This window comes from Podarcis bocagei (assembly GCF_964188305.1).
Source record: "Podarcis bocagei genome assembly, chromosome: Z".
Lineage (NCBI taxonomy): Eukaryota > Metazoa > Chordata > Lepidosauria > Squamata > Lacertidae > Podarcis > Podarcis bocagei.
The window spans coordinates 7,652,886-7,676,845 of record NC_138140.1 but is presented as its reverse complement, the minus strand read 5'-3'; the positions used below and the strand labels follow the sequence as shown (position 1 = coordinate 7,676,845).

The window sequence follows — 23,960 nt, the reverse complement described above, 5'->3', positions numbered from 1 at the left end:
CTATTGGTATTTATGGACCAAAGACAGCAATGTTTATTAACTTCAATGGGTATCCTATGAATACGACCAGTGTTGGATACAACCCAACATTTATTTGTCACTTTTTTACACAAAAGTGTCTCAGAATGACAGATTTAACTCAACCCAGACATTAAGAAATCTTAACATATTTGAAAATAATTATACTAAATTGTGGAAAGAGGTTAAGAAAGACTTGGAGATATGGGGAAGGAAACTCTCCACGTTTAGTAGAATTTCAGCCATCAAAATGAATATCCTCCCCAGGATGTTATTTTTATTCCAATCAATCTGGATTGTAAATAATAATAAATAATAACAACAACAACAATAATAATAATAACAACATATTCTGTTGGAAGAATATTATTTATATGGTGGGGTAACAACAACAACAACAATGATTTATACCCCATAGTATAAATAATATTCTTCCAACAGAATATTATTATTATTAATAATAATAATAATAAGTGATAAGACATAAAACATTAACTCCTCCCTAAATAAGTTAAGCTGCTTCAAAGAAAGGAAATAATATATCTCTAAATTCATGTGGCACGGGGAGAAGACAAGAAAACATAAAATTATTATAGATACAAAAGAAAGAGGCTTTGCCCTGCCAAATCTGCAATTGTTCTATGAGGCAGCTTGATTATGTTGGTAAAAAGAATGGATTATATTGGACAATGTAGATATTTTAGATTTAGAAGGTCACGATTTAAAATTTGGCTGGCATGCGTCTTTGGTATGAGAAGCTTAAAATCTATAAGAGTTTAATGAACACATTCTTAGAAAGAATCTGTGTAGAGTCTGGGAGAAATATAAAAATCTGCAGGAAAGAAAAACACCTTTATGGCTATCTCCCATTGAAGCAATTACAATTAAGAGAGTTAATATGGATAGACAATGGGTGACCTACAGGAGACTGCTGGATTTTACTGAAATCAATGGAAAACATAAGGAGCCAAGTTACGGACTGGTTGCAATATCACCAGATATATGACATGTTTAAACTAGATAGAAAGAATGGATTTTTGGACCAAGCTCACAATTTGAAAAAGAACTCTTACAGAATAAGGATAAACTTTTGTCCAAAATGTATATTTTTTTTATTAGAATGGGAAACAAAGGACGAGCTAGTTAAAGCTTCAATGACACACAGGGTAATAGATATAGGACACAATATAGATCTTAACCTCTGGGAGAAACTTTGGAAAAGTGACCTGAAATTTACAGCATGTTATTCACTGAAAGAGAATTATTTTTAAATGATTCATAGATGGTACCTAACTCTGAGTAAATTGGCTAAGATTTATAAAACAGAATCAGATATGTGTTGGAAGTGTAAAGTGTTAAGAACCCTTTTTCACATGTGGTGGACATGTAAAAAGGTAAAAGTATATTGGGAAATGATTTATAATGAATTGAAAAAAATATTTAAAACTGCTTTCCCCCCAAAACCAGAGTCCTTTTTGTTGAGAATAACCCAGAAAGAAATTACTCGGCATCATAAAGGGTTATTTATGTATGCAACAACTGTGGCCCGTGTTTTGTTAGCCTCAAAATGGAAAATGAGTGAGGTCCCAACTAAAAAGAAGTGGGAACTTAAGTTGACAGAATATGTAGAACTTGTAGATTAAACACATAGAATAAGAGAGCAAGAAGAACATATATTTAAAGAAGAGTGGAAAACATTTATTGAATATATGGAAAACAACTGTATACAGCTGAAAACGCTGGCAGCACTAAGGTAAATGCAACAGATTAAATAATTTTCGATGGATGTAAAAGTGGAAAGCTGATCTGAATGGTTTAGTAAAATATGCAGGAATGCTTGATATGTAAAATGAATGATGGAAGGAGAAGAAGAGAAGTCATTGGATATTTTAAAGTTTGAAAAATGTTTATTTTTAGATGTAAAATTGAAAACTTAATAAAAAATTTTTTTTTAAAAAAAAAACAACAACTTTGCCTGTGGTTGCAGATGAGATTTGTATGTATCAAAAAATGCTGATGGAAGGGCCAAGTGTGGGGAGGAAGAGGAGGAGGACGGATAGTGTGCATTTCATATAAATTCATATTAAGGGGGCACAAAGGGATTGCCAGACAGAGACACCCAAGCCAGTCCAATCTAGCAAAACAGTCAGTGTGTGAGATGCTCTGCTTTGGAATACCCCAAGAGGCAACCCTCCCACACTTTCCTTGGCTGCTGCCACCCCCCACCCCTCAATGAGTCACGATGCCTCCTGCCTGTTTCTGGCAGATAGTAATCCCACCCTGCTTTTAGCCCATCAGCAAATTTTAACACCTCTGCTTGCAATGCTGGCTCAGCTGTTCCTGACCAGCAGATGGGAAGCTAGAACGCCTCCATATTCCATACCCACCTGCTCCGAAAGATGTAAGACAGAGGACCTAAGTACAAGGTCAACATGGTTGGGTTGTGAAACATTTTGGTGGCAAGGCACAATCCACACTAAAGAGCAGGGTCAGCTGAAGACATTTGGGCACCTGAGGTGAAACACAAAATGGCACACACACCCCATCAAGGAAGAAAGTGTGGGCGAAAATTTCTATCAGGAAAAAAAGGGGGGGTAAAATTAACCTTACCAGACCTTTGAAGCAGTAATCAAAGGCCATAGTGGAGGTGAGGGAAGGGGCCCACTCTGAATCATACTGGACAGAGCCCAGGAGACCCCACTTGGCAGCTTCTGCCATTTCTTCCCTAAGGGACGGGGAGATTATCAGTGCTTCCTATTCACCCAGAGGCCACTATAGAGGCAGCACTGGGGGGCTGCTGAGGAGAAGGTTGCCCCGGGTCCAAATGAAGCATGTTGCAATTGTTGCTGTCACTGTAGCACATGACTTATGGGGTGTATCTGGTGCCCCTGTGGATCCTGCCACCTGAGCTCACCTCACCTTTGCTCATGGGTGGGCCAGCCTGCTGAAGCAGGAGAGGGGGCGCTGAATGGGATGAACTATACAAAGAGACAGGGACACAGGTGTCTAAACCACTGAGCCACTCAGGCTTGCTGATCACTAGGTCAGCGGTTTGAATCCCCGCAATGGGGTGACCTCCCATTGCTCGGTCCCAGCTCCTGCCCACCTAGCAGTTTGAAAGCACATCAAAGTGCAAGTAGATAAATAGGTACCACTCTGGCGGGAAGGTAAACGACATTTCCGTGCACTGCTCTGGCTTTGCCAGAAGCGGCTTAGTCATGCTGGCCACATGACCCAGAAAAGCTGTCTGCGGACAAACGTCAGCTCCCTTGGCCAGTAAAGCGAGATGAACGCCACAACCCCAGAGTCGTTCGTGACTGGACTTAACTGTCAGGGGTCCTTTACCTTTACCTTTTATACAAAGAGACACAGAATGGGCCTCCTCTATCAATGGCACAGCTGTGTTCCTCAGATTCTTCTGGGGGGCAATAGCAAAAGCAAATCCAGTGGTACCTCAGGTAACATACGCTTCAGGTTACAGACTCTGCTAACCCAGAAATAGTAACTCGGGTTAAGAACTTTGCTTCAGGATAAGAACAGAAACCGTGCTCTGGCAGCACGGCAGCAGCTGGGGGCCCCATTAGCTAAAGTGGTGCTTCAGGGTAAGAACAGTTTCAGGTTAAGAACGGACCTCCAGAACGAATTAAGTACTTAACCCGAGGTACCACTGTATACAAGCGTCCAAGTCAGCCAGGTTGAAATGAACAAGTCCCATGAAGCACAACAGGGCTTACTCCTCCTAGGTAAGTTGCAACCAAAGTGAGCTCATCTGCCACCTTTTACTCACCTTAAACCCAACTCCCCTGAATTAGGAATAATTAAAGGGGGAGGGTGGAACCATGACACAGAAGAAACGGCAAAAGTTTTTCATTCTGCTGAAGCTCTCAGCAAATATTCTGTCTTCATAAAGGATGGTGCCCTTTCCAAACAGGGCTGGTGGATAGGATGCTGGTGGTAGGATGCTTGGATAGGATCCAAGGGGTCTTAAGCAAAGCCTTTCTCTCTTCACTTCCCTCTGCCCAGCAATACAGGGGAAATAATAACTTTTTTTAATTTAGTTGCAGGACTTAGAACAGGCTTCCTGAACCTCAGCCCTCCAAATGTTTTGAGACTACAATTCCCATCATCCCTGACCACTGGTCCTACTAGCTAGGGATCATGGGAGTTGTAGGCCAAAAACATCTGGAGGGCTGAGGTTGAGGAAGCCTGACTTAGAAGAAAGCTCCCTGAACTCAGCAGACCTTACTCCCAGTTAAGTGGATAAAAGATTGCAGCTCAAGTATTAGTAGAATACTATTCAGATGTGTGGATATTATCAATGATTGGCCTATATTTTTGCTACATTTTGAATTCTGACTTCTGAGCTGTATTACTGCATTATTGTCCTCCAACTTCATTTTAATATTTTATACTTTAAAAAACCCCAACAAGAATAATTTGGTAACTATTATCAGAGTGCTAGAATTCTCAGCCTCATTTATTTCCTGAAACTATTTGCCCAGGAATAGCTATATCTATTTGCCTAAGTCCAGTAGGTACAGGAAGAGTTACTAAATGTTTGCACAGTCCATTAAGTTGAATGGGCTACTTAGCAAGTTCATTCATAGTAAATCAGAAGCTGAAATTTGGCTTTGAGTTTACCCTTAGGTGTGAGAGAAGCTATAGGACCACCAACAAGTTGGTTCCTTTCATAATTTCATGGCTCCCGTTTGCAAACATGGTACCCAGCTATTTACATCCAAGTTGTACTTGGGACGCGGGTGGCGCTGTGGGTTAAACTACAGAGCCTAGGGCTTGCCGATCAGAAGTTTGAACCCCCGCGACGGGGTGAGCTCCCGTTGCTCAGTCCCTGCTCCTGCCAACCTAGCAGTTTGAAAGCATGTTAAAGTGCAAGCAGATAAAAAGGTACCGCTCCGGCGGGAAGGTAAACGGTGTTTCTGTGCGCTGCTCTGGTTCACCAGAAGCGGCTCAGTCATGCTGGCCACATGACCCGGAAGCTGTATGCCGGCTCCCTTGGCCAATAAAGTGAGATGAGCGCTGCAACCCCAGAGTCGGCCACGACTGGACCTAATGGTCAGGGGTCCCTTTACCTTTACCTTGTACTTGGGACCTTGACACCAATGAACACCAATCACAGCTCCCTAGTGAGGTTCTACTGTATAATGTGCTCTGGAGACAGACAGAACCCCTTAGCATTTTACATGTTGCATGAAGAGAACACACACAATGAAACAGCAAGGAACATGACAAACATGAATGCCATGTCCAGCACGAATCAGCCCTTTGTCAACTTGTTTATTCTGGTGGGGCACTGGTATAAATGAATGTGCTTAACAATAGCACCACCCGCTTTGCCAGTTGAGGCTTTCAAACTTCAAGTATTTACAATCATACTATCTCATGTCTGGCAGAGAGGCAGCTACCAAGGGGCGGATGGACTCTCCCACCACCCCAGCAGGATTTAGGACGTATCAACAACACCTTACAACTACTCACTTCAGCAAGAATCAGCCTTGTGCCTAGAAACAGGGAGAGTGTTAATGGATAGCAGCAGGGACCTCTGGTGCTCTTGCATTGAGCAGCTGAATTGGGGAAGGGAAGAGGGAAGTTAGGAAACGTGTTCCTCACATGTTCTGACTAGGCCACAGTCACATACGCCTTAAATTACATCCCATTTGGATTACTGTAGCACAGTCTACATGGGGCTGCCATTGAAAAGGGCTCAGAAATTTCAACAGGTTCAAAGAGCTGCAGCCAGATTGTTGACTGGAGCTGGTTATAGGGTTATGTGTTGGAAGTGTAAAGAAGTGTAAAGAACCCTTTTTCAAATGTGGTGGACATGTAAAAAGGTAAAAGTATATTGAGAAATGATTTATAATGAATTGAAAAAAATATTTAATATCCCTTGTTAGAACAGCTCCACCAGTTACCTGCCTGTTTACAGGTACAATTCAAAGTGCTATAAAGTCCTACACGGTCCAAGCTATCTGAAAGACCATACAAGCTTGCCTGGGTTTTGAGATCTTCCAGGGAGGCTCTTCTCTCAGTCCCACCACCCTCACAGGCATACTTGCTGAGGACTCAGGAGAGAGCCTTCTCAGTGGCTGCTCCCAGACTTCGAAATGCCTTCCCTGGAGAAGCCAGGAAGGCTTCCTCCTTGTTATCCTGCTGGCAGGTGAATACCTTCTTGCTCCAACAGGTTTTTGAAAGCAGACTGCTTTTAATGAAAGGACTGGTGCCCTGCTATTTTTAATGTAGACATCTGAAGGAAGCCCTCTTTCAGGAAGCTTTTAATGTCTGAGGATGATGTTATTTTTCCTGTATTTTTGTTGGAAGCCACCCAGAGTGGCTGAGGCAACCCAGCCATATGGGTGGAGTATAAGAAATAGATTGTTGTTGTTGTTATTTCTGTTTTAAACATATTTTATATATGTGTATAATTTTATTAATTTTTAGTTGTGTTTTTTAATTATTGCATTTTCTATGTTTTTATCAGTTGTTTTTATCTGCAACCTGCCTCACATCCCATCAGGGGGAAAGGGAGGGTATAAATACATTAACAACCACCACCACCACAATGTTCCTGTAGTGGAAAAATTCCTTACGGTTGCCCCTAAGGCAGCGTGAACTTGCATGTGTGAATGAAAAATATGCCTGACTCTCCATTTTTTGTTGCAGCAATGTGCCATCCATCCCAGTTTGTGTGAATTAGAAGCAGGAATTGTAATGGAAGAGAGGGACGTAGGAAGATGCTTTTGATGATACTGAGAGCTCATCCAGACTTTCTTTTGTACTCTGTTTCTAGGAGCAGGCCCATGATTTTAAAGCGCCATGTCTGAGCCCCCTCCCCTTTTTTTACCCTGGCACTTACCCTGTGAAAACCTGCTGTTTAACACTGAATTGGAACAAATGACAATTTGAGCTTTCCACAGATTACTGCTTGAGCATGTTGTCTCAGAGAAGGCACCGGGGCGATAATAATATATTTTTTAAAGTGCTTAAACACGGAGCTTTAAAGCACAGATTTGTTCCTAGAAAGCACATGTCAAAAGTTAAGTGTGGATGAGCCCTAACTAGCAGTGGCTCTCCAGGGCTTTCAGATGAGAAGTCTCTCCTAATTCTACTTGAAGATGTCAGGAATTGAACTTGGGACTTCTGCATGCAAAGAGGGTGCTCTACCACTGAGCTCTGGTCCTGTCCTTACATTAATGGGAGTATCAGGACTGAGGTGTCCAGCATATTAGGGGTTGTGGGAAGGGGAGAGAAACAAAAGAATATCCCATGGGAGGAGGGGAAGTGGGAGTAGGATTTAGACAGCTGAAGAAAGAATTATAGCTATAGAAGTATTATTATTCATATCCAAGGAAATGGCAGTACCACTCTATTCTGCCTTTGTCCACTTCTGGGCACCAGCTTAAGGATATTGGCACACTAGATGATAGAGAATCTGGAAATCAAGTCTTATGAGGAACAGTTGAGGGAGTTGGGTATGTTTAGTACCCTTTTTTTTAGCAGTGGTTCCTGCATTGCAGAGGCTTCGGACAGATGACTCTTAGGGTCCCTTCCAACTCCATTCTTCTAGGATGTCAAGTCGGGACCACATAACACCGGTCCTGAGAGATCTGCATTGGCTCCCAGTACGTTTCCGAGCACAATTCAAAGTGTTGGTGCTGACCTTTAAAGTCCTAAACGGCCTTGGTCCTGTATACCTGAAGGAGCGTCTCCACCCCCGTCGTTCAGCCCGGACACTGAGATCCAGCGCCGAGGGCCTTCTGGCGGTTCCCTCATTTCGAGAAGTGAGGTTACAGGGAACCAGACAGAGGGCCTTCTCGGTAGTGGCGCCCACCCTGTGGAACACCCTCCCTTCAGATGTGAAGGAAATAAGCAGCTATCCTATCTTTAAAAGACATCTGAAGTAAGCCCTGTTCAGGGAAGTTTTTAATATTTAATGCTGTACTGTTTTTAACACTTGATGGGGAGTCGCCCAGAGTGGCTGGGGAAATTCAGCCAGATGGACGGGGTATAAATAATAAACTATTATTATTATTATTATTCAGGGACCTTTGAATAATGGTTTGTTGCAGACATAACTGTGACTTTGGTCCATTGGTTTCAATGGATCTATTCTGAGTAGAATTTAGTTGGATAAACCCAACATGCCATGGAGTGGTGGACTTCCCAGGGTAACCCCACCACTCACTTACTTGCCTTGTCCCATCAGTACAAAAGGCAAGAGGCAGATAGCAGAGGTTGTGACTCCTACTGCTTGCTGTCACTGCTTTACCCACTTGGAGAGGCCAGATGAACAGGCAGCCATAGCAAGAAGGATCAGCAGGCTTAAGGGGAGCTTTGGAGCTTTCCTCAGTCTTGGCAGAATCTGATAACACCAACCCCTGGATAGGACCCACACAAACTGGGCAGGAAAAACCAGGGCTAACTGAGGGGGGCTATATTGGGAGGACATGACCTGTGCATGTGAAGCAGTGAGCCATTCCATATCCCAATCAATAAGCACATTTTTGGAGAGTGTTCTGGCTGCATGTGTTTTCATATGCTACAACCTGTCCTGGACCTTCTAATGAAGGGCAGGTAAAAAATACTGCTGCCACTAGCTGCTATTGTTGTTGCTGTTGCTATTTACTACTGCTGCTACCAGACCCTCCAAGTGTCCCTATTTTCCAGGGACAGTCTCAGATTTACAGAAGCCATCCCTGTATCTGATTTGATCCCAGGATGTCCCACTTTTCCTTAGAAAGTTCCTATTTTCATCAGAGAATCTTGGAGGGTATGGAGTTATGCGGCACCTAGGCAAAGGAAATAAGGAACTATACAACCTTTAGGAGACATCTGAAGGCAGCCCTGTATAGGAAAGTTTTAAACATTAAATGTTTTATTATGTTTTTATATATGTTGGAAGCCGCCCAGAGTGGCTGGGGCAACCTAGTCAGATGGGTGGCATATAAATAATAACATGGTGGTGATGGTGATCATCATCACCATTGGAGAAATATTGGAGGGTATGTGCTACTGCTACTAACTATATATGATAACTGACATAGGTGTAGTGTCCAGGACAGGCATAGGCAAACTCGGCCCTCCAGATGTTTTGGGACTACAACTCCCATCATCCCTAGCTAACAGGACCAGTGGTCAGGGGTGATGGGAATTGTAGTCTCAAAACATCTGGAGGGCCGAGTTTGCCTATGCCTGGTCTAGGAGATTGAGCTATGACTCAGGAAGTCCTCAGCCTCAATATCACCTCTGCCCAGGGCTGGCTCATCCATGAGGCCTGGTAAGGGCACATGAGCAGCAGATTTAGCCTTCAAGGAATGCATTGCCTGCTGGAGCACTTTCCTTAGAGGCCAGATCTGCCATCTTATTGGCAGTCCCACAGCCTCTAAATGCTGCCTCTACAGCTGCCTCTTTGGCAAATAGGAGGCACTGTTGGTTTCCTCCCACCCTTATTCCTGATATAGATATTTATCCCCACTTTGTTCCTGTGGTAGATCTTTACTCACCCCTTTTTCCCTGATTTTGTGGTTCGCTTCAGGTGCCAAAATGTATTGGGCCAGTCTTCCCTCTGCCATGCACCCGCCCACTGTAAAAAATTTTGCAAGACACTGGGCTCAATGGACACATGGTACAGTGGTGCCTCGCAAGACGAAATTAATCTGTTCCGCGAGTCTCTTCGTCTAGCGGTTTTTTCGTCTTGCGAAGCAACCCTATTAGCGGCTTAGCAGATTAGCGCTATTAGCGGTTTAGCGGCTATTAAAGGCTTAGTGGCTTAGCGGCTAAAAGGCTATTAGCGGCTTAGCGGCTTAGGAAAAGGGGGGGGAGCGAAAAAAATCTCAAGACTCGCAAGACATTTTCGTCTTGCGAAGCAAGCCCATAGGGAAATTCGTCCTGCAAAGAGCATCGAAAAACGGAAAATCCTTTCGTCTAGCGGGTTTTTCGTCTTGCGAGGCATTCGTCCTGCGGGGCACCACTGTATAAGGTATATGATCCATCCAAGACAACCCCACATGGGCTTGCTTTTGAGAAGGGACAAAATATAAAGTGGATCTGTAAAACTGCTGTATTTCTAAACACTTCCTCTAGTGGCTTATAGAACAAAATGATGAATGAAAGCAGGAGTAGCTACAGGACACCAACCTTAACAGGACACCAATCTAGCACCCTGGATTGTGGATTCATCTCCTCTCATTCAATTGCACACAGTTCCTCAACACCAAGACGTGCTGAAATTCCACTGGGCATTAAATAAATTCCACCTAAACTAACAATCACCAAGGACAGTCCAGGTGTCACCCTTGCTTTAAGAGACAAGGGCAGCGAAGAAGGTTTTTGGGGGCCACAGGGAGTTGCCTTGCTGCTGAATGTGCAGGCATTGAAGCACCACATGCTATACCTGTGGGTTATTTTGTACAGAAATCTGCATCCCTTCCAGAAAAACTGCAGCCCCGGGTGTGCATAAACAGCCAGTTAGAAAGGATGCCTCAGTCACTTGATCACTCATTCAGCTACTGCTGGGTATTAAGCCACAAAAAGAGAATTCTTAAAAGTTTCCATAATGGGAGATGGCACACTCCCATTTTGCTCTCTTGCACTTGCTGAGAAAATGTTGATTAGACTGCAAGACCATGCTGCCTGCCTCCCCAATAATGTACTTCCTTGCCTTCCCTCAGCAACTCCTGGGAAGCTGTGACTGCTCCACACTGCTGGCACCTTGGCTGCTCTGGAAATATATGATCTGATTGAAAAAAAGGTCAGCTGGCAGCCTCTGCTGCTGCCCTTTTCATTTTACTTTTGTTCTTCGTCGCTCTGGACAGTGCAGGAGCACCCTCTGTCGGCCAAGTGTCAGAGCTGACCAGATCCTGGTCTTGCTGAGCCCTACCTGATACCTTTAGCCAATTCTTTCAGCTACAAGAGGGAAGGGCCACTCTTCCAAGTAATCCTTAAACTGGACTTTCATGCTCACATAGGCTAAAAGGCTACTGGCCCACGGGAACACTGCTTTCTCTTGAACCTCAACCATGCAAACCTGTTAACATTTCATGTGTGATTACACCTTCATTCCAGCTACATCCCTGCAGCAAGTGCTTCTACCTCCTACTTTTCCAGCTGCATCCTTGCTGTGGTCTTTTCATTCTGAGGTGTCTTTACTGTCTGTCTCCTTAGCAGTTGTGTGATTTCCCAGGCCCATTTTTAGTACCCTTGGATTCCACTAATCAGGCCCTGGGAATTTGAATTCATTTAAAGTAGCTATATCAGGGGTCGGCAAACTAAGGCCTAGGGGCCGGATATGGCCCTCCAGGCTCGTAAAACTGGCCCGCGCCACAAAGTGGAACCCGACGTGAAGACGGGACTCCCAGCGATGGCAACAGGAGGAAGAGGCCGAGCGGTGGCAGGTCTGCAAATCAAACACTGTGCCTGGTTTGACTGGCAGAGCCACTGCTGCTCAGCCTCTTCCTCCTGCCGCCACTGCCCTAGTGTTCCTGTGGGCCAGAGAGCGGAGTGGACAGGCTCGCTCTGCCTACCTGCCTATAGCAGCAGTAGCAGCAGCAGCGGTGGTGGGGAGATAAGCAAAGCATCTTCTTTCTCTCAGCGGGGAGGAAGCCTGTTTCATGCCAACACTGCTAGCCCTTTGGCAAATGAGGCAGGCGGCAAACCAAGAAGGCGGCTGGGCCTGGGGTGGGGTGGGGAGTACGACTACTTGCCCCTCCCTCGCAGTGTGCATAGGAATAGATAGATGATAGATAGATAGATGATAGATAGATAGATGGTCCGGCCCTCCACAAGGTCTGAGGGACAGTGGACCGCCCCCTGTGGAAAAAGTTTGCTGACCCCTGAGCTTACGACCTCTTTTCCCAACTAGGGCTGCAGCTCCCTCCTTACATCATTTATTCTGTTATCACCTAAGCAGTGGTTAGGAAGCCAGAGCATTGGTGATTTTGATAAGCTTGGGACAAGCAATATACAGTGGTACCCCGGGTTAAGTACTAAATTCGTTCCAGAGGTCCGTTCTTAACCTGAAACTGTTCTTAACCTGAAGCACCACTTTAGCTAATGGGGCCTCCTGCTGCTACCGCGCCGCCGCCACACAATTTCTGTTCCCATCCTGAAGCAAAGTTCTTAACCCGAAGTATTATTTCTGGGTTAGCGCAGTCTGTAACCTGAAGCGTATGCAACCCGAGGTGCCGCTGTATTCATTGAGGCTCAGAAATACACAAAAGGGAGAGAGGCAAGTGAAGTCTGAACAGGGAAACTTTTTTGGGGGAGGGAGGGAAAAGTTTAAGCTTAGCAGCTTAAGCATCAAGACTTTGGATGTGATCTGGATTCTGAAAATTGTGGAGCCTCAAAGGTTGGACTGGAGGACCTCAGGTCAGGGGGAGAGAAATGTGGTCCTCCAGACTGTTGTATTTGGTCACTGAGTCTCTCCACAAGCCACATTCCCTATTCCCCACTAGTTACCAGGCCTGCAGCATTCCATCCCTGAGTATTTTTGCATGGCTGGAATGTGTTCTTGAACTCTGAGAATGCCTCTTGTTTGCCTGGATGGAGGATAGAATGGGTTGCACAATTGTGTGCAGAAACAAACATAAGTAGAGCAAGGTAAGTGTCATATTCATTGTTCCATGCACTTTTGCCTCTGGCTCCGTCCACCACTAGAATGTGACACACAGAGACACTGTTGTACTCAGATCCTGCTTGCAAGCTTCTCACAGGCATCTGGTTGGTCGTTGTGAGAACAGGATGCTGGACTACATGGACCACTGTTCTGATCCAGCAGACTGTTTCTTATGAAATAAAAAAGGATTTAACTGGCTTACAACCTTTGTCTCAGTCACAGTTTGGGACAAGTGTAGTAATCATCAATCACCTGCCCCCAATTTGGACACAAGGAATACTAATTAAAATGAAGTTCATTAGCATTCTTACTGGAACAAGTCACTTTTATCCAAAGACCCGTGATCAAAGATAAAACATTCGTTTTATTTTGGAAAAGTTTCATCATGTATCAAAAGTGTGCTGGGTCTTAGAAAGAAAGCAGGAAATTGTGCTGCGTAGAACGATGTGTTCAAACCAAGAAAAGGAAAACAAACAAACAAAACCACTCACAGCCCAAGGGAGAAACAACAAAAACAAGAACTACAGAATAAATTAATCCTAATAAATGTAGGATTCCCATTATGCAGGTATACGCAATGGCAGAGGCAAATTATGGGTGATTGATGAAGTTGCCACTTTAAAGGCTCCTTGATAAAGTGGATCATTTGTAAAACAAGCAGCAGAAAGTGGCAGGGAGGGGAGAGAAGGGAAAGAATCTTGCCACCTCTGTTAAGGAACACAAATAATGCTCTGCCAAAATTAAAACAGGTGATTGTTAGGCTTTTTCTGCTGATGACAGCAAAAGGGAAGAAAGGTACTCAAAGTACCTATCCGGTGCTTGAAAGCTTGTGTGTCAAAGGAGGATGTGTGTGTGTGTGTGTGTGTGTGTGTGTGTGTGTGTGTGTGTTCAGGGCCGTCTTTAGTAGATGCAGTGCTGGGGTGCAAATATCTGCCCAGTACCCCCAAATTACCATGGATAGTGTTGGGGTGGCCGTAGCTGCGCACTGCCAGCCATCCGGGGGGGGGGCGCTGCGGGAGAGCAATCCCTGCAGAGGCTTGGGAGTGAAGTTGCACCCCTCCCAAGCCTCCTTGGGAGGAGAGCAATCCCCAGAGAGGCTTGGGAGGGAAGCTGCACACCCGCCAGCCTTATGGTTGGCAGGGTGCAGGGATAAGGGAGGCCACTGGCAAAGCTGCACAGCTCCCCCACTTGCTGAGGCGCCCCTGAGAGGCCAGTGCCCTGGCGCGATGCACCACTAAGCCCTATGGGAAAGACGGCTCTCTGCATTTTCAAACTGTAGTGTTAGGCTTCCACAGCCCTCTGACTTAGGGCTCATCCACAATTCCATTTGTCCCGCGATTTCTAAGCACAGGTCCAAGAGGTTTTTCTTTTGACCCACAGCTTTTCCCAGGAAAACCCACTGTTTACTGTTCAATCAGAACGGACATCAATCCACAGAAAACCAAATTGATGTTTGTTCTGATTCAGTAGTAAACAGTGGGTTTTCCCAGGAGAAGTAGCAGAAGCCCCCCCCCAAAATGGGGGGAAATATTCCAACCTCTCAGACCTGTGATTTGAAATCACAGGACAAACAGAGGTAAGTATGAGCCCTTATTCTGGATGCATCTGGCTAAAACAACTGGACAGAAGCAGAAAGGCGTGCCTGGGGTTGTTCAGCAGGATCCATTGTTGGCCTCTAGAAGCTTGGCTCACCAATGTGCCTGTAGAGGATGAATCCCAGGAAAAGCAAATTCCACTTGAGTACAAGAGATTCTGGGCACTTCAAGGGTATCTCCTTATTACTTATATCTATCCACACTACAAGTGGGGATGAAATTCAATTCAGATTGAATTAAAAGGTGAATATGCCTCATATATATGTTCTGAAGCAATGCACAGACTGAAACAGGTTCCACGCCCCTAAAGCTTCCTCTACACCTGTCCTGGCAAGCTGTTTCTTGTACATGGCCACATTTGACTGTCACATTAAAGGACAGTCCACATGTTATTGGAACCCCAACTCTCATCAGTTCCCGTCTGCATGGTCAAAGTCCAGGTATGGTGGGTAATTCAGTTCACATTTAACAGCAATTCTAGCTAATTCACATATTCTGAAACAGCACGCAAACTGAAACTTAGCCATCCTTCAAAATTTACGGTTTTCGCAATGTTGTAATGTAGTGCTCCAGCCATGTAATGTGCAAAAACATGCACGTAGTTAGGTAAAGTCAGCACAAAGATGCATATACAGTGGTACTTTGTGTTACATATGCTTCAGGTTACATACACTTCAGGTTACAGACTCTGCTAACCCAGAAATAGTACCTCGGGTTAAGAACTTCGCTTCAAGATGAGAACAGAAATTGTGCTCTGGCTGTGCGGCAGCAGCAGGAGGCCCCATTAGCTAAAGTGGTGCTTCAACTTAAGAACAGTTTCAGGTTAAGAACGGACCTCCGGAACGAATTAAGTACTTAACCTGAGGTACCACTGTATTCATTTTGGGGAGGACACTCCAAAATACAGACATTCCAAAAAAATGACTAAAAACATTCAAAAATATAAATATTAGAGGAAATAATACTTTGCAAAAATAGGTACATTAGAAGATTTTTTTTTCTAAAGTTTTACAACGGCTGTGATGGTGGATGAAGGCTGAAGCAGATAAGAATCTACTGGTCATCGTGACTACTCATGCCATCGGAACAGAGCCTTACTGCGAATACTGTGCATTGGAATCCTTGAAAGATTCCATCAACGGTGTCTCTGAAAAATCTTATATATCATTTGGGAAGACAGGCGAACTAATGTCAGTGTACTGGAAGAAGCAAAGATCACCAGTGTCAAAGCAATGATTCTTCAACATCAACTTCGTTGGACTGGTCATGTTGTGCAGATGCCTGATTATTGTCTTCCAAAGCAACTACTCTATTCTGAACTTTAAAAATGGAAAGCATAATGCTGGTGGTCAACAAAAGAGGTTTAAAGACTCTCTCAAGGCAAATATATATAAAAAAGTAATATAAACACCGATAACTGGGAAACACTGGACTGTGAGCAGTCCAATTGGAGTACAGCCTTTACCAAAGGTGTCATGGGCTTTGAAGACGCTTGAACTCAGGACAAAAGAAACATGCTAAGAGGAAGGCACACTTGGCAAACCCTCACCATGATCAACTCCCACCCGGAAACCTATGTCCCTACTATAGAAGGACGTGTGGATCCAGAATTGGCATCCACAGTCACTCACGGACTCAGTGTTAAGACTGTGTTCATGGAAGACCATCTTACTCGGTTACAAGTGATCGCGAAAGAAGGAGGAGGAGGAGGAGGAGAACAACAAGAAGAAACCAAAAAAACTTCGAAAACTTCCAAACTAACCTAATATTTATTTGCAACTGGCATAAATTCATGTTACTAATGGACAGAGCAATAAATGAATGGAAAATGTTCTGCCCTCCACCACTGGAGATAGCCCAAGTACCATGTGATGCAGGACTAGCCAACATGGTGCCCCTCCATATGTTGTGGGACTATGACTCCCATCAGCTCCAGTCAACACTGCTAGTAACCAAAGAGTTGTCAGAGTTGTAGTCCAACAATATCTGGAGAGTACTATGTTTGTTCCCCCTGATGAAATATATCAGATAACTTATTTTGTTCTTCTCATTCTAGCACCAATTATTTTCTTGAGATATATAACAGCACACATGTGTACACACATGCCACTCAATGGGATATGGCCAGTGTTAGTCCTACTCTGAGTAGACCCACTGATATTAATGGATCTAAATAGTCATGCCCATTATTTTCAATATGTCTGCTAACATATTGTATGGCTAACACTGGCCACAACTTCTCTGGCACCCACACATCAAATGTGCCAGGCTCTCCTCTCTCCAAGGCTCATATCACCAGAACAGACTTTCCAGAACAACCCTAGCACAAAGCAGCATGCACACACACACACAAACACCCCACCCACTGCAAGGCCCCTACCTAAAATAACCTCCTGAGTGATGGGGAACCAGCAGCAATGCCCAGAACCTGCTGCAGCCAAAAAAAGAATTTACTGGTCAGATGAACTAGAACCGCCTTGTGGAAAACATGATTCAATGGATTATTTAGGCATATAGTTTCAACCTTGGCCAAAATACTCCTCCCTCCCTGCTGCCTCTCTTGTTCCCTCCCCCAACTCTTTCCAGGACACAAATATCCAAGAGATTGGGAAGGTGCACTGGAAACAACTGGAAACAACTACACTTATCCCAGTGGGAGGCTTGTGTGATGGGGAGTGGGACACAACACTCTCAAGAAGGAATGGGGTGGTTAGAATAAACTAGCTTGGTTGGTTTAACCACTGTTAAGCTGCTGGACAGGGGTCACGCATAACGCCAAGCCATAGCTTCACAAACCATAATTTAATAAACTGTGGCTTGGTATTACGTGAATGCCAACTATTACTCCTACACATTACCACTGCTGACACATTTTCGGAATGTGATAAAACCACAATCTTAATATCCTTTTCACGTGTACTTTTCCCCATCCTATACCTATGCATTTAGTTTCTCCTTCCCAAATGTAGAACTATGAACTTGGTTTGTCTGGTGGAAGACCTGGAAGATGAGTCTCCACTTGGTGCAACCCAGCTCAGATATTAATTTACACCTTCAGTGGGAATGAAGTATAGATGTCAGGGAGAACAGGCCTAGTTCAGCATGCTAGTTTTCTACAGCCTGAAGCGGTGCAGTCCCAGAACTGTTGACTGCTTTAGATAAAACTACTCATTGTCTTAGATGTGTATGGCAGACATGGCATATCTTAATCATTACAAACCTCATCCATTTCCCCCACATTTTTTTTATTAAAGTCTGTGAAATATAGCACAGGGGTACAGAATTATCGCTGTTCTCCAGCCCCTCCCCCCTCCTTTAGAGGGTCTCTCCCTTCTACTAGAGGAGCACTGGTGTGACAAAAAACATTTTTCCCCAAGCCTAATATTAATTCCAGATGCTTGTAAGCCATGCAGTTTGTACCTCACCCTGTAAGAAAAACACACTCCCTTTCTTTCAGTTGTGGAGCCTGTTTCTACTGTGACATAATGGGCTGGGTTGTTCTGTGGCCTGCAATATATTCACACACAGAGGCAGGCTTTCCATCGCAAGCAAAGAGCACCATTCGTCTGCGCAGCATATTGTTGCACTGTTGTTCAGGACACATTTCCACAACTATCACTCAATAGATTTGGATGCAAGCAGGGCTGTTTTCAGCTGCTGTGGGCAGAGTACCGCTCCCCACAAGTGGCCATTGAAAGCATCATAAAATTATAGATTTGGAAGGGGTGCCCAAAGGTCATCTAATCACAGCTAAAGAATCATTGCCAGATGGCCATCTGACCTCTGTTTAAAAGCCTTCAGCAATGGAGAGTCCACCACCTCCTGAGGTGGAAAATTGTACCTAACATTTGGTCGGAATCTCCTTTCTTGTAGTTTGAATCAATTGGGTTGGGTCCTACTCTCCAGAGCAAGAGAAAACAAGCTTGCTCCATCTTCCATGGGGCAGCCCTTGAGATATTTGAAAACGGCTATCATATCACCTCTCAGGCTTCTCTTCTCCGGACTAAACATACCCACATCCCTCAAGCACTTCTCATAAGGCTTGGTTTCCAGACCCCTTATCATCCTGGTGGTCTCTTCTGCACATGTTCATTTGTCAATATCCTCCTTAAACTGCGGTGCCTAGAACTGGAAACAGTACTCCAGGTGGGGTCTGACCAAGGCAGGATATAGCGGTACTATTACTTCCAGTCATGAGCTGTCAGAACACAGAGGAAGGGGAAGGGAATCCTGGCGAGCAGTGTAACCACAATTGGTAGACACTAGGACAAGCTGAAGATGAAGAAGGGGAGGTCGGGGTCTTAGGAGGGACATCAGATGATGTTGCAGGGGCAACCAACAGTTCAGGGTGAGCCAGGGGAAGGGTACATATTATCAGAACCAGAGGAAACACATCACCAGAACTCTAAGGCATTGGGAACAGCAGGAAATGCACTCCAGGATACTGACAGGCAAGGGGACACAGCCCAGCTCACTAGTTGACCAGGTGGAGATCATGGGGTGCATTAGGTCTGGGAGGAGGTTTGTGGTCTCTCAGCTGGTCAGGGCAGGTAAGAATCACTTGCTTAATGAAGTGGAGAGGCAAAGCTGCTCAGCTGGATCAAACTCCTGTGCATCAATCAAAATGGGGAAGGATAAAAGGGAAGAAAGGCAGAGACTCTGGGTCTGCTCAACTTTCTCCACTGATGAACTATAGCTTGGCTGCTTTGGGAACTCCACTGGACTGTGACTTCAGGACTGGCCCTAGCTGATGAGGCATGAACCTGACCTTGTGGATTGACTTCAGACCTTGCTTGTTGTATTGGACCTGGACCAGTATTTGACCATGTGGACTCTTTGACTACCCTTGAGTGTTGAGACTGTGTGCACTACAGTGGTGCCCCGCAAGACAAATGCCTCGCAAGACGAAAAACTCGCTAGACGAAAGGGTTTTGCGGTTTTTGAGCTGCTTCGCAATACGAATTTCCCTATGGGCTTGCTTCGCAAGACGAAAACGTCTTGCAAGTTTGTTTCCTTTTTCTTAACACTGTTAATACAGTTGCGACTTGACTTCGAGGAGCAACTCATAGAACGCGGTGTGGTAGCCTTTTTTGAGTTTTTTGGTGATTTTTGAAGCTTTTCCGACACCGTGCTTCGCAAGACGAAAAATTCGCTAGACGAAAAAACTCACGGAACGAATTAATTTTGTCTTGCTCTTGCGAGGCACCACTGTATCAGGATTTACCTCCGGGTACCCTTAATCTAGACCAGTGGTTTTCAACCAGTGTGCCATGGTGTGCCTTGAAGTATGGTCAGGGGTGTCACGGGCAACACTGGCTTCTGTCCCTCTTTCCTTCCCTCCTGCCTCTGGTGCCCTTTCACGTCTCTGCTTCCAAAAGGCTTGCATGGCTGTTTGTTGCAGCAGCCCTGGCTACAAGCTCTGCAGGTGAATGGTGCCTCTGGGGGTGGCCAGGGGGTGCTGGTTGCCAGGAGCTGAGGTAGCCTTGTAGTAAGCAAGCAAACAAGCAGGCAGGCATGAGAACCCAGCCAGCCAGCCAGTCCACCAGACCTTGCGGTTGGGAATGGATAGAGAAATTGGAGGCTTGGCAGGCAGGTGCTGCGCTGGCCTTTCTTGTGCTTGCTGCATGCACGGCCTGCCTGGGAGCTGAATGCCCAGTTCTGAAGGGAAGCCTTTCCACCATGCATGCCTGGCAGTGCCTGCTGCTGCCACTGCTGCCTCCCAAGGTAAGTGCTGGCCTCACGTTAAATTTTGGCCAGTGTCTGTTGGGCCACTAAGGCTGGGAACATCCTCTCCGCAGGCCCTTGTGGGGCAGTATGAGGAGGCACCTCTCTGGGGCATGAAGGGGGGCAGCTCAGAGACCAGGGACAGCAGCAGCAGCTGCCCAGAGGACTCCCAAGCAGAGGGGAGAGGAGAGGAGAGGAGGTTGAGGGAACACTCCACAAGGGAGGGTGTTCGAAAAAGGGTGAGAGGCTGCCAGTTCTGCAGGGAGAGGGTGACATAACTGGGCTCCTGAGCCCCACAGGGGTGCCGCAGAAAGAGCCATGGACTCAAAAAGGTTGAAAACCTCTGATCTAATTCTATTGATGCAGCCTACAATTGCATTAGCTTTTCTTTGCTCCTGCATCATAAGGCTGACTCATGTTAAGTTCATCATTCTACTGGTGCTGCCCCTGAGAATGAGGGATGATGAGAATATACATTGGACTCCATCTGGAGAGCACCAGGTTCCCCATTTCTGGTCTATATCTTTAATTTGTATATTGACTTTCCCCTGTCTTATCCTCCAGCCCTTATGCCTATGGATTTCTCTCCTCCAGCTCTACAGGGTGACCACACATATATCATCCCAAATTAGCTTTCCACACTCTGCTGCCCTCAAAATGTTGTTGGATTACATGAGAATGAAAGAACAGCCTGCTGGATCTAGCCACTGGCCCATCCACTACAATATCCTCTTCTCCCAGTGGCCAACCAGGTGGCGATGGGAAGCATGTAAGCAGGACCTGAGTGCAACAGTGCTCTCCTCTCCTGAGGATTCTGGTATTAAAAAGCATACTGCTTCCAACAGGAGAGGCAGAACACAGTCATCAGGGTTAGTAGCCTATGACTCTCATCAGCCCTAGCCAGCACAGCCAGTAGCTCAATAACATCTGGAGAGCACCAGGTTGGGAAAGGTTGTCCCTAATGGTTCAATACTAGCTCCTCACCTAGTCTTGGAAACTTTGATGATGGAGGGGAGGGGAGTTTTTCTGCATATAGGTTTCAGGGGGAATTGCCATATATAGCATGTCCTGGAAGTTGCCCTGGCCCCATTCCCATCTGAGAAGAAGATCTAGCTGAAAATTAAACCTGTTTGACAGTGGTAAGAGGAATGTTTGAATGTTATATGATTCTGGAAACAATCCTAAGTGTTCAAGGGTTCACAAGGTTCTGTGACAGTGAGACCGACATCTTGGGCTGTGGTACCCTTTAGGTTCCTTTGGTAGAACCTGTCAAACTGCACATAAAAGTTGTAGACCCCACCACCAACACAAACAAACAAACAAACAAAGAAACCCATCCTCAATCTGTCCACTAGCACCTCATAAATAACCCCTCCAGAGCTAAGTCTGTTCTCTAAACATGCCAGAGACTGGCTTTGTGGCACGTACAGTACTGAATTTCCCCTGGAGATGGGAGAGGGGATGGGACTAAGCTGCAAAAGCTACATGAGCCCAAAGATGCCAAAGTATTTGCAAACAGCAGAACTGCCATATTGGGTTAGATAATGACCCTTCCAGCCCTTCATCTCTGAATGGATGTTTCAGAAGGAAAAATCCTGGACAGGGGGAAGTAAGGACAATTAAGGAATGATTAATCGCTTACAACTCATTCTTATCTTCAAACAACCCCCAAAGATCCAAGGACACATCATGCAGGACTTTGTGTTCTTTGCCATCTTAGGTAACATGCATGCTTAGCTGATGAGCAGAACGGAGTATTTTGGAACTTGATGAAAAGCTGTGACCAATCTATTCAAGGCACTGTGTCGGAGCGAGCTGGGATTACATGAAGTGCTCTGCTCATGTTCAGAGGCATTTTGATTTACATGGGTCTTTAGAGGAGGCCCAGAAACTTATCCATGCTAGTAACCAGCAAAAAGAGAGAATTTCTTAAAATCTACTGGAGTTCTAGCACTCTATTTTGGAAGTGCTTTGCTTTTGACGAATGTGGGGTGTGGGGGATGCGTGTCTCAGGAAATGGATACTGTGACATGAATGAGAGACTGCCTGGAAAAACCTTGGGTGCCCTTCTATGCTCACTGGGTAAAGCAATGGCATTCAGTTTTGGTACTGTTCTTACGTATACTTTGGCCGAGATAGAATGGATGGATAGACAGATTGTTTCCACCTGGTTAACTCAGATGGAGAGGTGAGATAGTAGGAGATCATGCACCAGCCTATGCATAGGGTCTCTGTCAGTTCAGTTGCAGTTTATTAGCCCTAATCAATGACTGCACCCATTTAGAGTGGTGCCCCGCAAGACGAATGCCTCGAAAGACGGAAAACTCGCTAGGCGAAAGAGTTTTCCGTTTTGGAGGTGCTTCGCAAAACGAATCTCCTATGGGCTTGCTTCGCAAGACGAAAATGTCTTGCGAGTTCCTGCTGGTTTTTCCCCTCTCCCCCCCCTTTTTCTAAGCCGCTAAGCCGCTTATCAGCTGATCCGATAAGCCGCTAAAAGCTGCTAAAAGCCGCTAATAGCGCTAATCCGCTAATCCGTCAATGGGCTTGCTTCGCAAGACGAAAAAACCGCTAGACAAAGAGAATCACAGAACGGATTCTTTTCGTCTTGTGAGGTACCACTGCAGCTGGTTTATGACATTCATAGTCTCTCCGAATTCAGATGGTACAGAGTATCTGAAGAAGTGTGCATGCACACGAAAGCTCATACCAAGAACTAACTTAGTTGGTCTTTAAGGTGCTACTGGAAGGAATTTTTTTATTTTGACTATGGCAGACCAACACGGCTACCTATCTGTAACCGAATTCAGATGGTACAGAGAAACAAGAACTGCATGCCCCTTGTTCCTCTCTTGAATAAGGTAATCTATCAGGCCAACCAGGGTTAATTCACTTTCAGCTAAGAGTGCCTGCAAATGAACTGTCACTGGTCTCTCCATCAAGTTGGCCAAGAAAGGTGTGATAGTTACTGATCAGTAGTTGGCATAAACCTCAGGGTCCAGTGTAATTTCCCACGCCCAAGAGTGGTCACCTGTATTTGCTTCTTTCCCTCTTGTAGCTCCATACATTTTTCCTTTCCTATCAGGTCTCTCAAGCTATATACACACTACACAATTAAAGCATACCCTCCCTCCCCAAGAATGCTCAGAAGGTTAATAAACACATGATTAGGAAACGATGAACCATCTTGAGTGTTTGGGAAGAAAATCAGCATGTAAATGATGATACAGTATTTTGTTAGCTGATGTCTCACTGATGTCTGATGTATTGCACTATGATACTTATTTGAGAGGCTAAAGACCGAGGGGCACTTCCCTGTGAAGGGTCTAAAATATGAGCTGATATCCAAATCCAAGTGAAAGAGATGAGTTTTGTGATTCTGGGAGATAACTTTGCAACATGAAACCATTCTTCTGTAAGTATATCCCGTCTTTTTTTTTTCTTTTTTCTTTAATGCAGAATAGCTAGCACAACAATTGAAATTTTGTCACCTTCTGGGGGAAAACACATTTTAAAAACCCCTTCCAACAAGGTTCTTGTCCTTGTTATTGAAAACAAACCAACCAAGTCCCAGAACTTGCACTATGGCGAGAGACAAGGGTTTCTTTCTTGTCCATCCATCCATCTGTCCGTCCGCCCCTGCCCCCCCCAGCCACCCTTCTCTCTCTGTTCACCTGTGTAGAGATCAGTGTCTGTGTACTCATCAACCTTCTTGTGGTGGAGGATGTAGTCCGAGACTTTCGTTCCGATGGCTGGCTGGACATCCAGCCACTCCAAGGAGACAACAGTGCTAGAAGGTTCCACACTGGGGGAAAGCCGCAACCTGGGACAAACAGAAAAAGACAGGCAGGTTGGAAACCAGTTTCTTTCCTTTGGTACAGCTGCAAACAAAAAACCATTTATGTACGCAAATGCGTTTTTTGCAAGCAGCTTATCCTAATACAATGCATTTGTGTGTGCCATTTTCACTAAATATATGCATTATTATACACATTTTA

The 23,960-nt window shown here is 45.1% G+C and overlaps 1 protein-coding gene across 7 annotated transcripts in view; it reads right to left on the bottom strand.

The window, feature by feature from the left end:
* Positions 1–23,960, bottom strand: part of ASTN2 (astrotactin 2) — a 693,046-nt gene that overhangs the window by 79,964 nt on the left and 589,122 nt on the right. For all 7 annotated transcript variants that reach the window (XM_081179638.1, XM_081179639.1, XM_081179640.1 and 4 more), the window contains one exon: positions 23,637–23,785. In XM_081179638.1, coding sequence (XP_081035764.1) covers positions 23,637–23,785 — 149 coding nt within the window. The remainder of the gene's footprint in view (positions 1–23,636; positions 23,786–23,960) is intronic.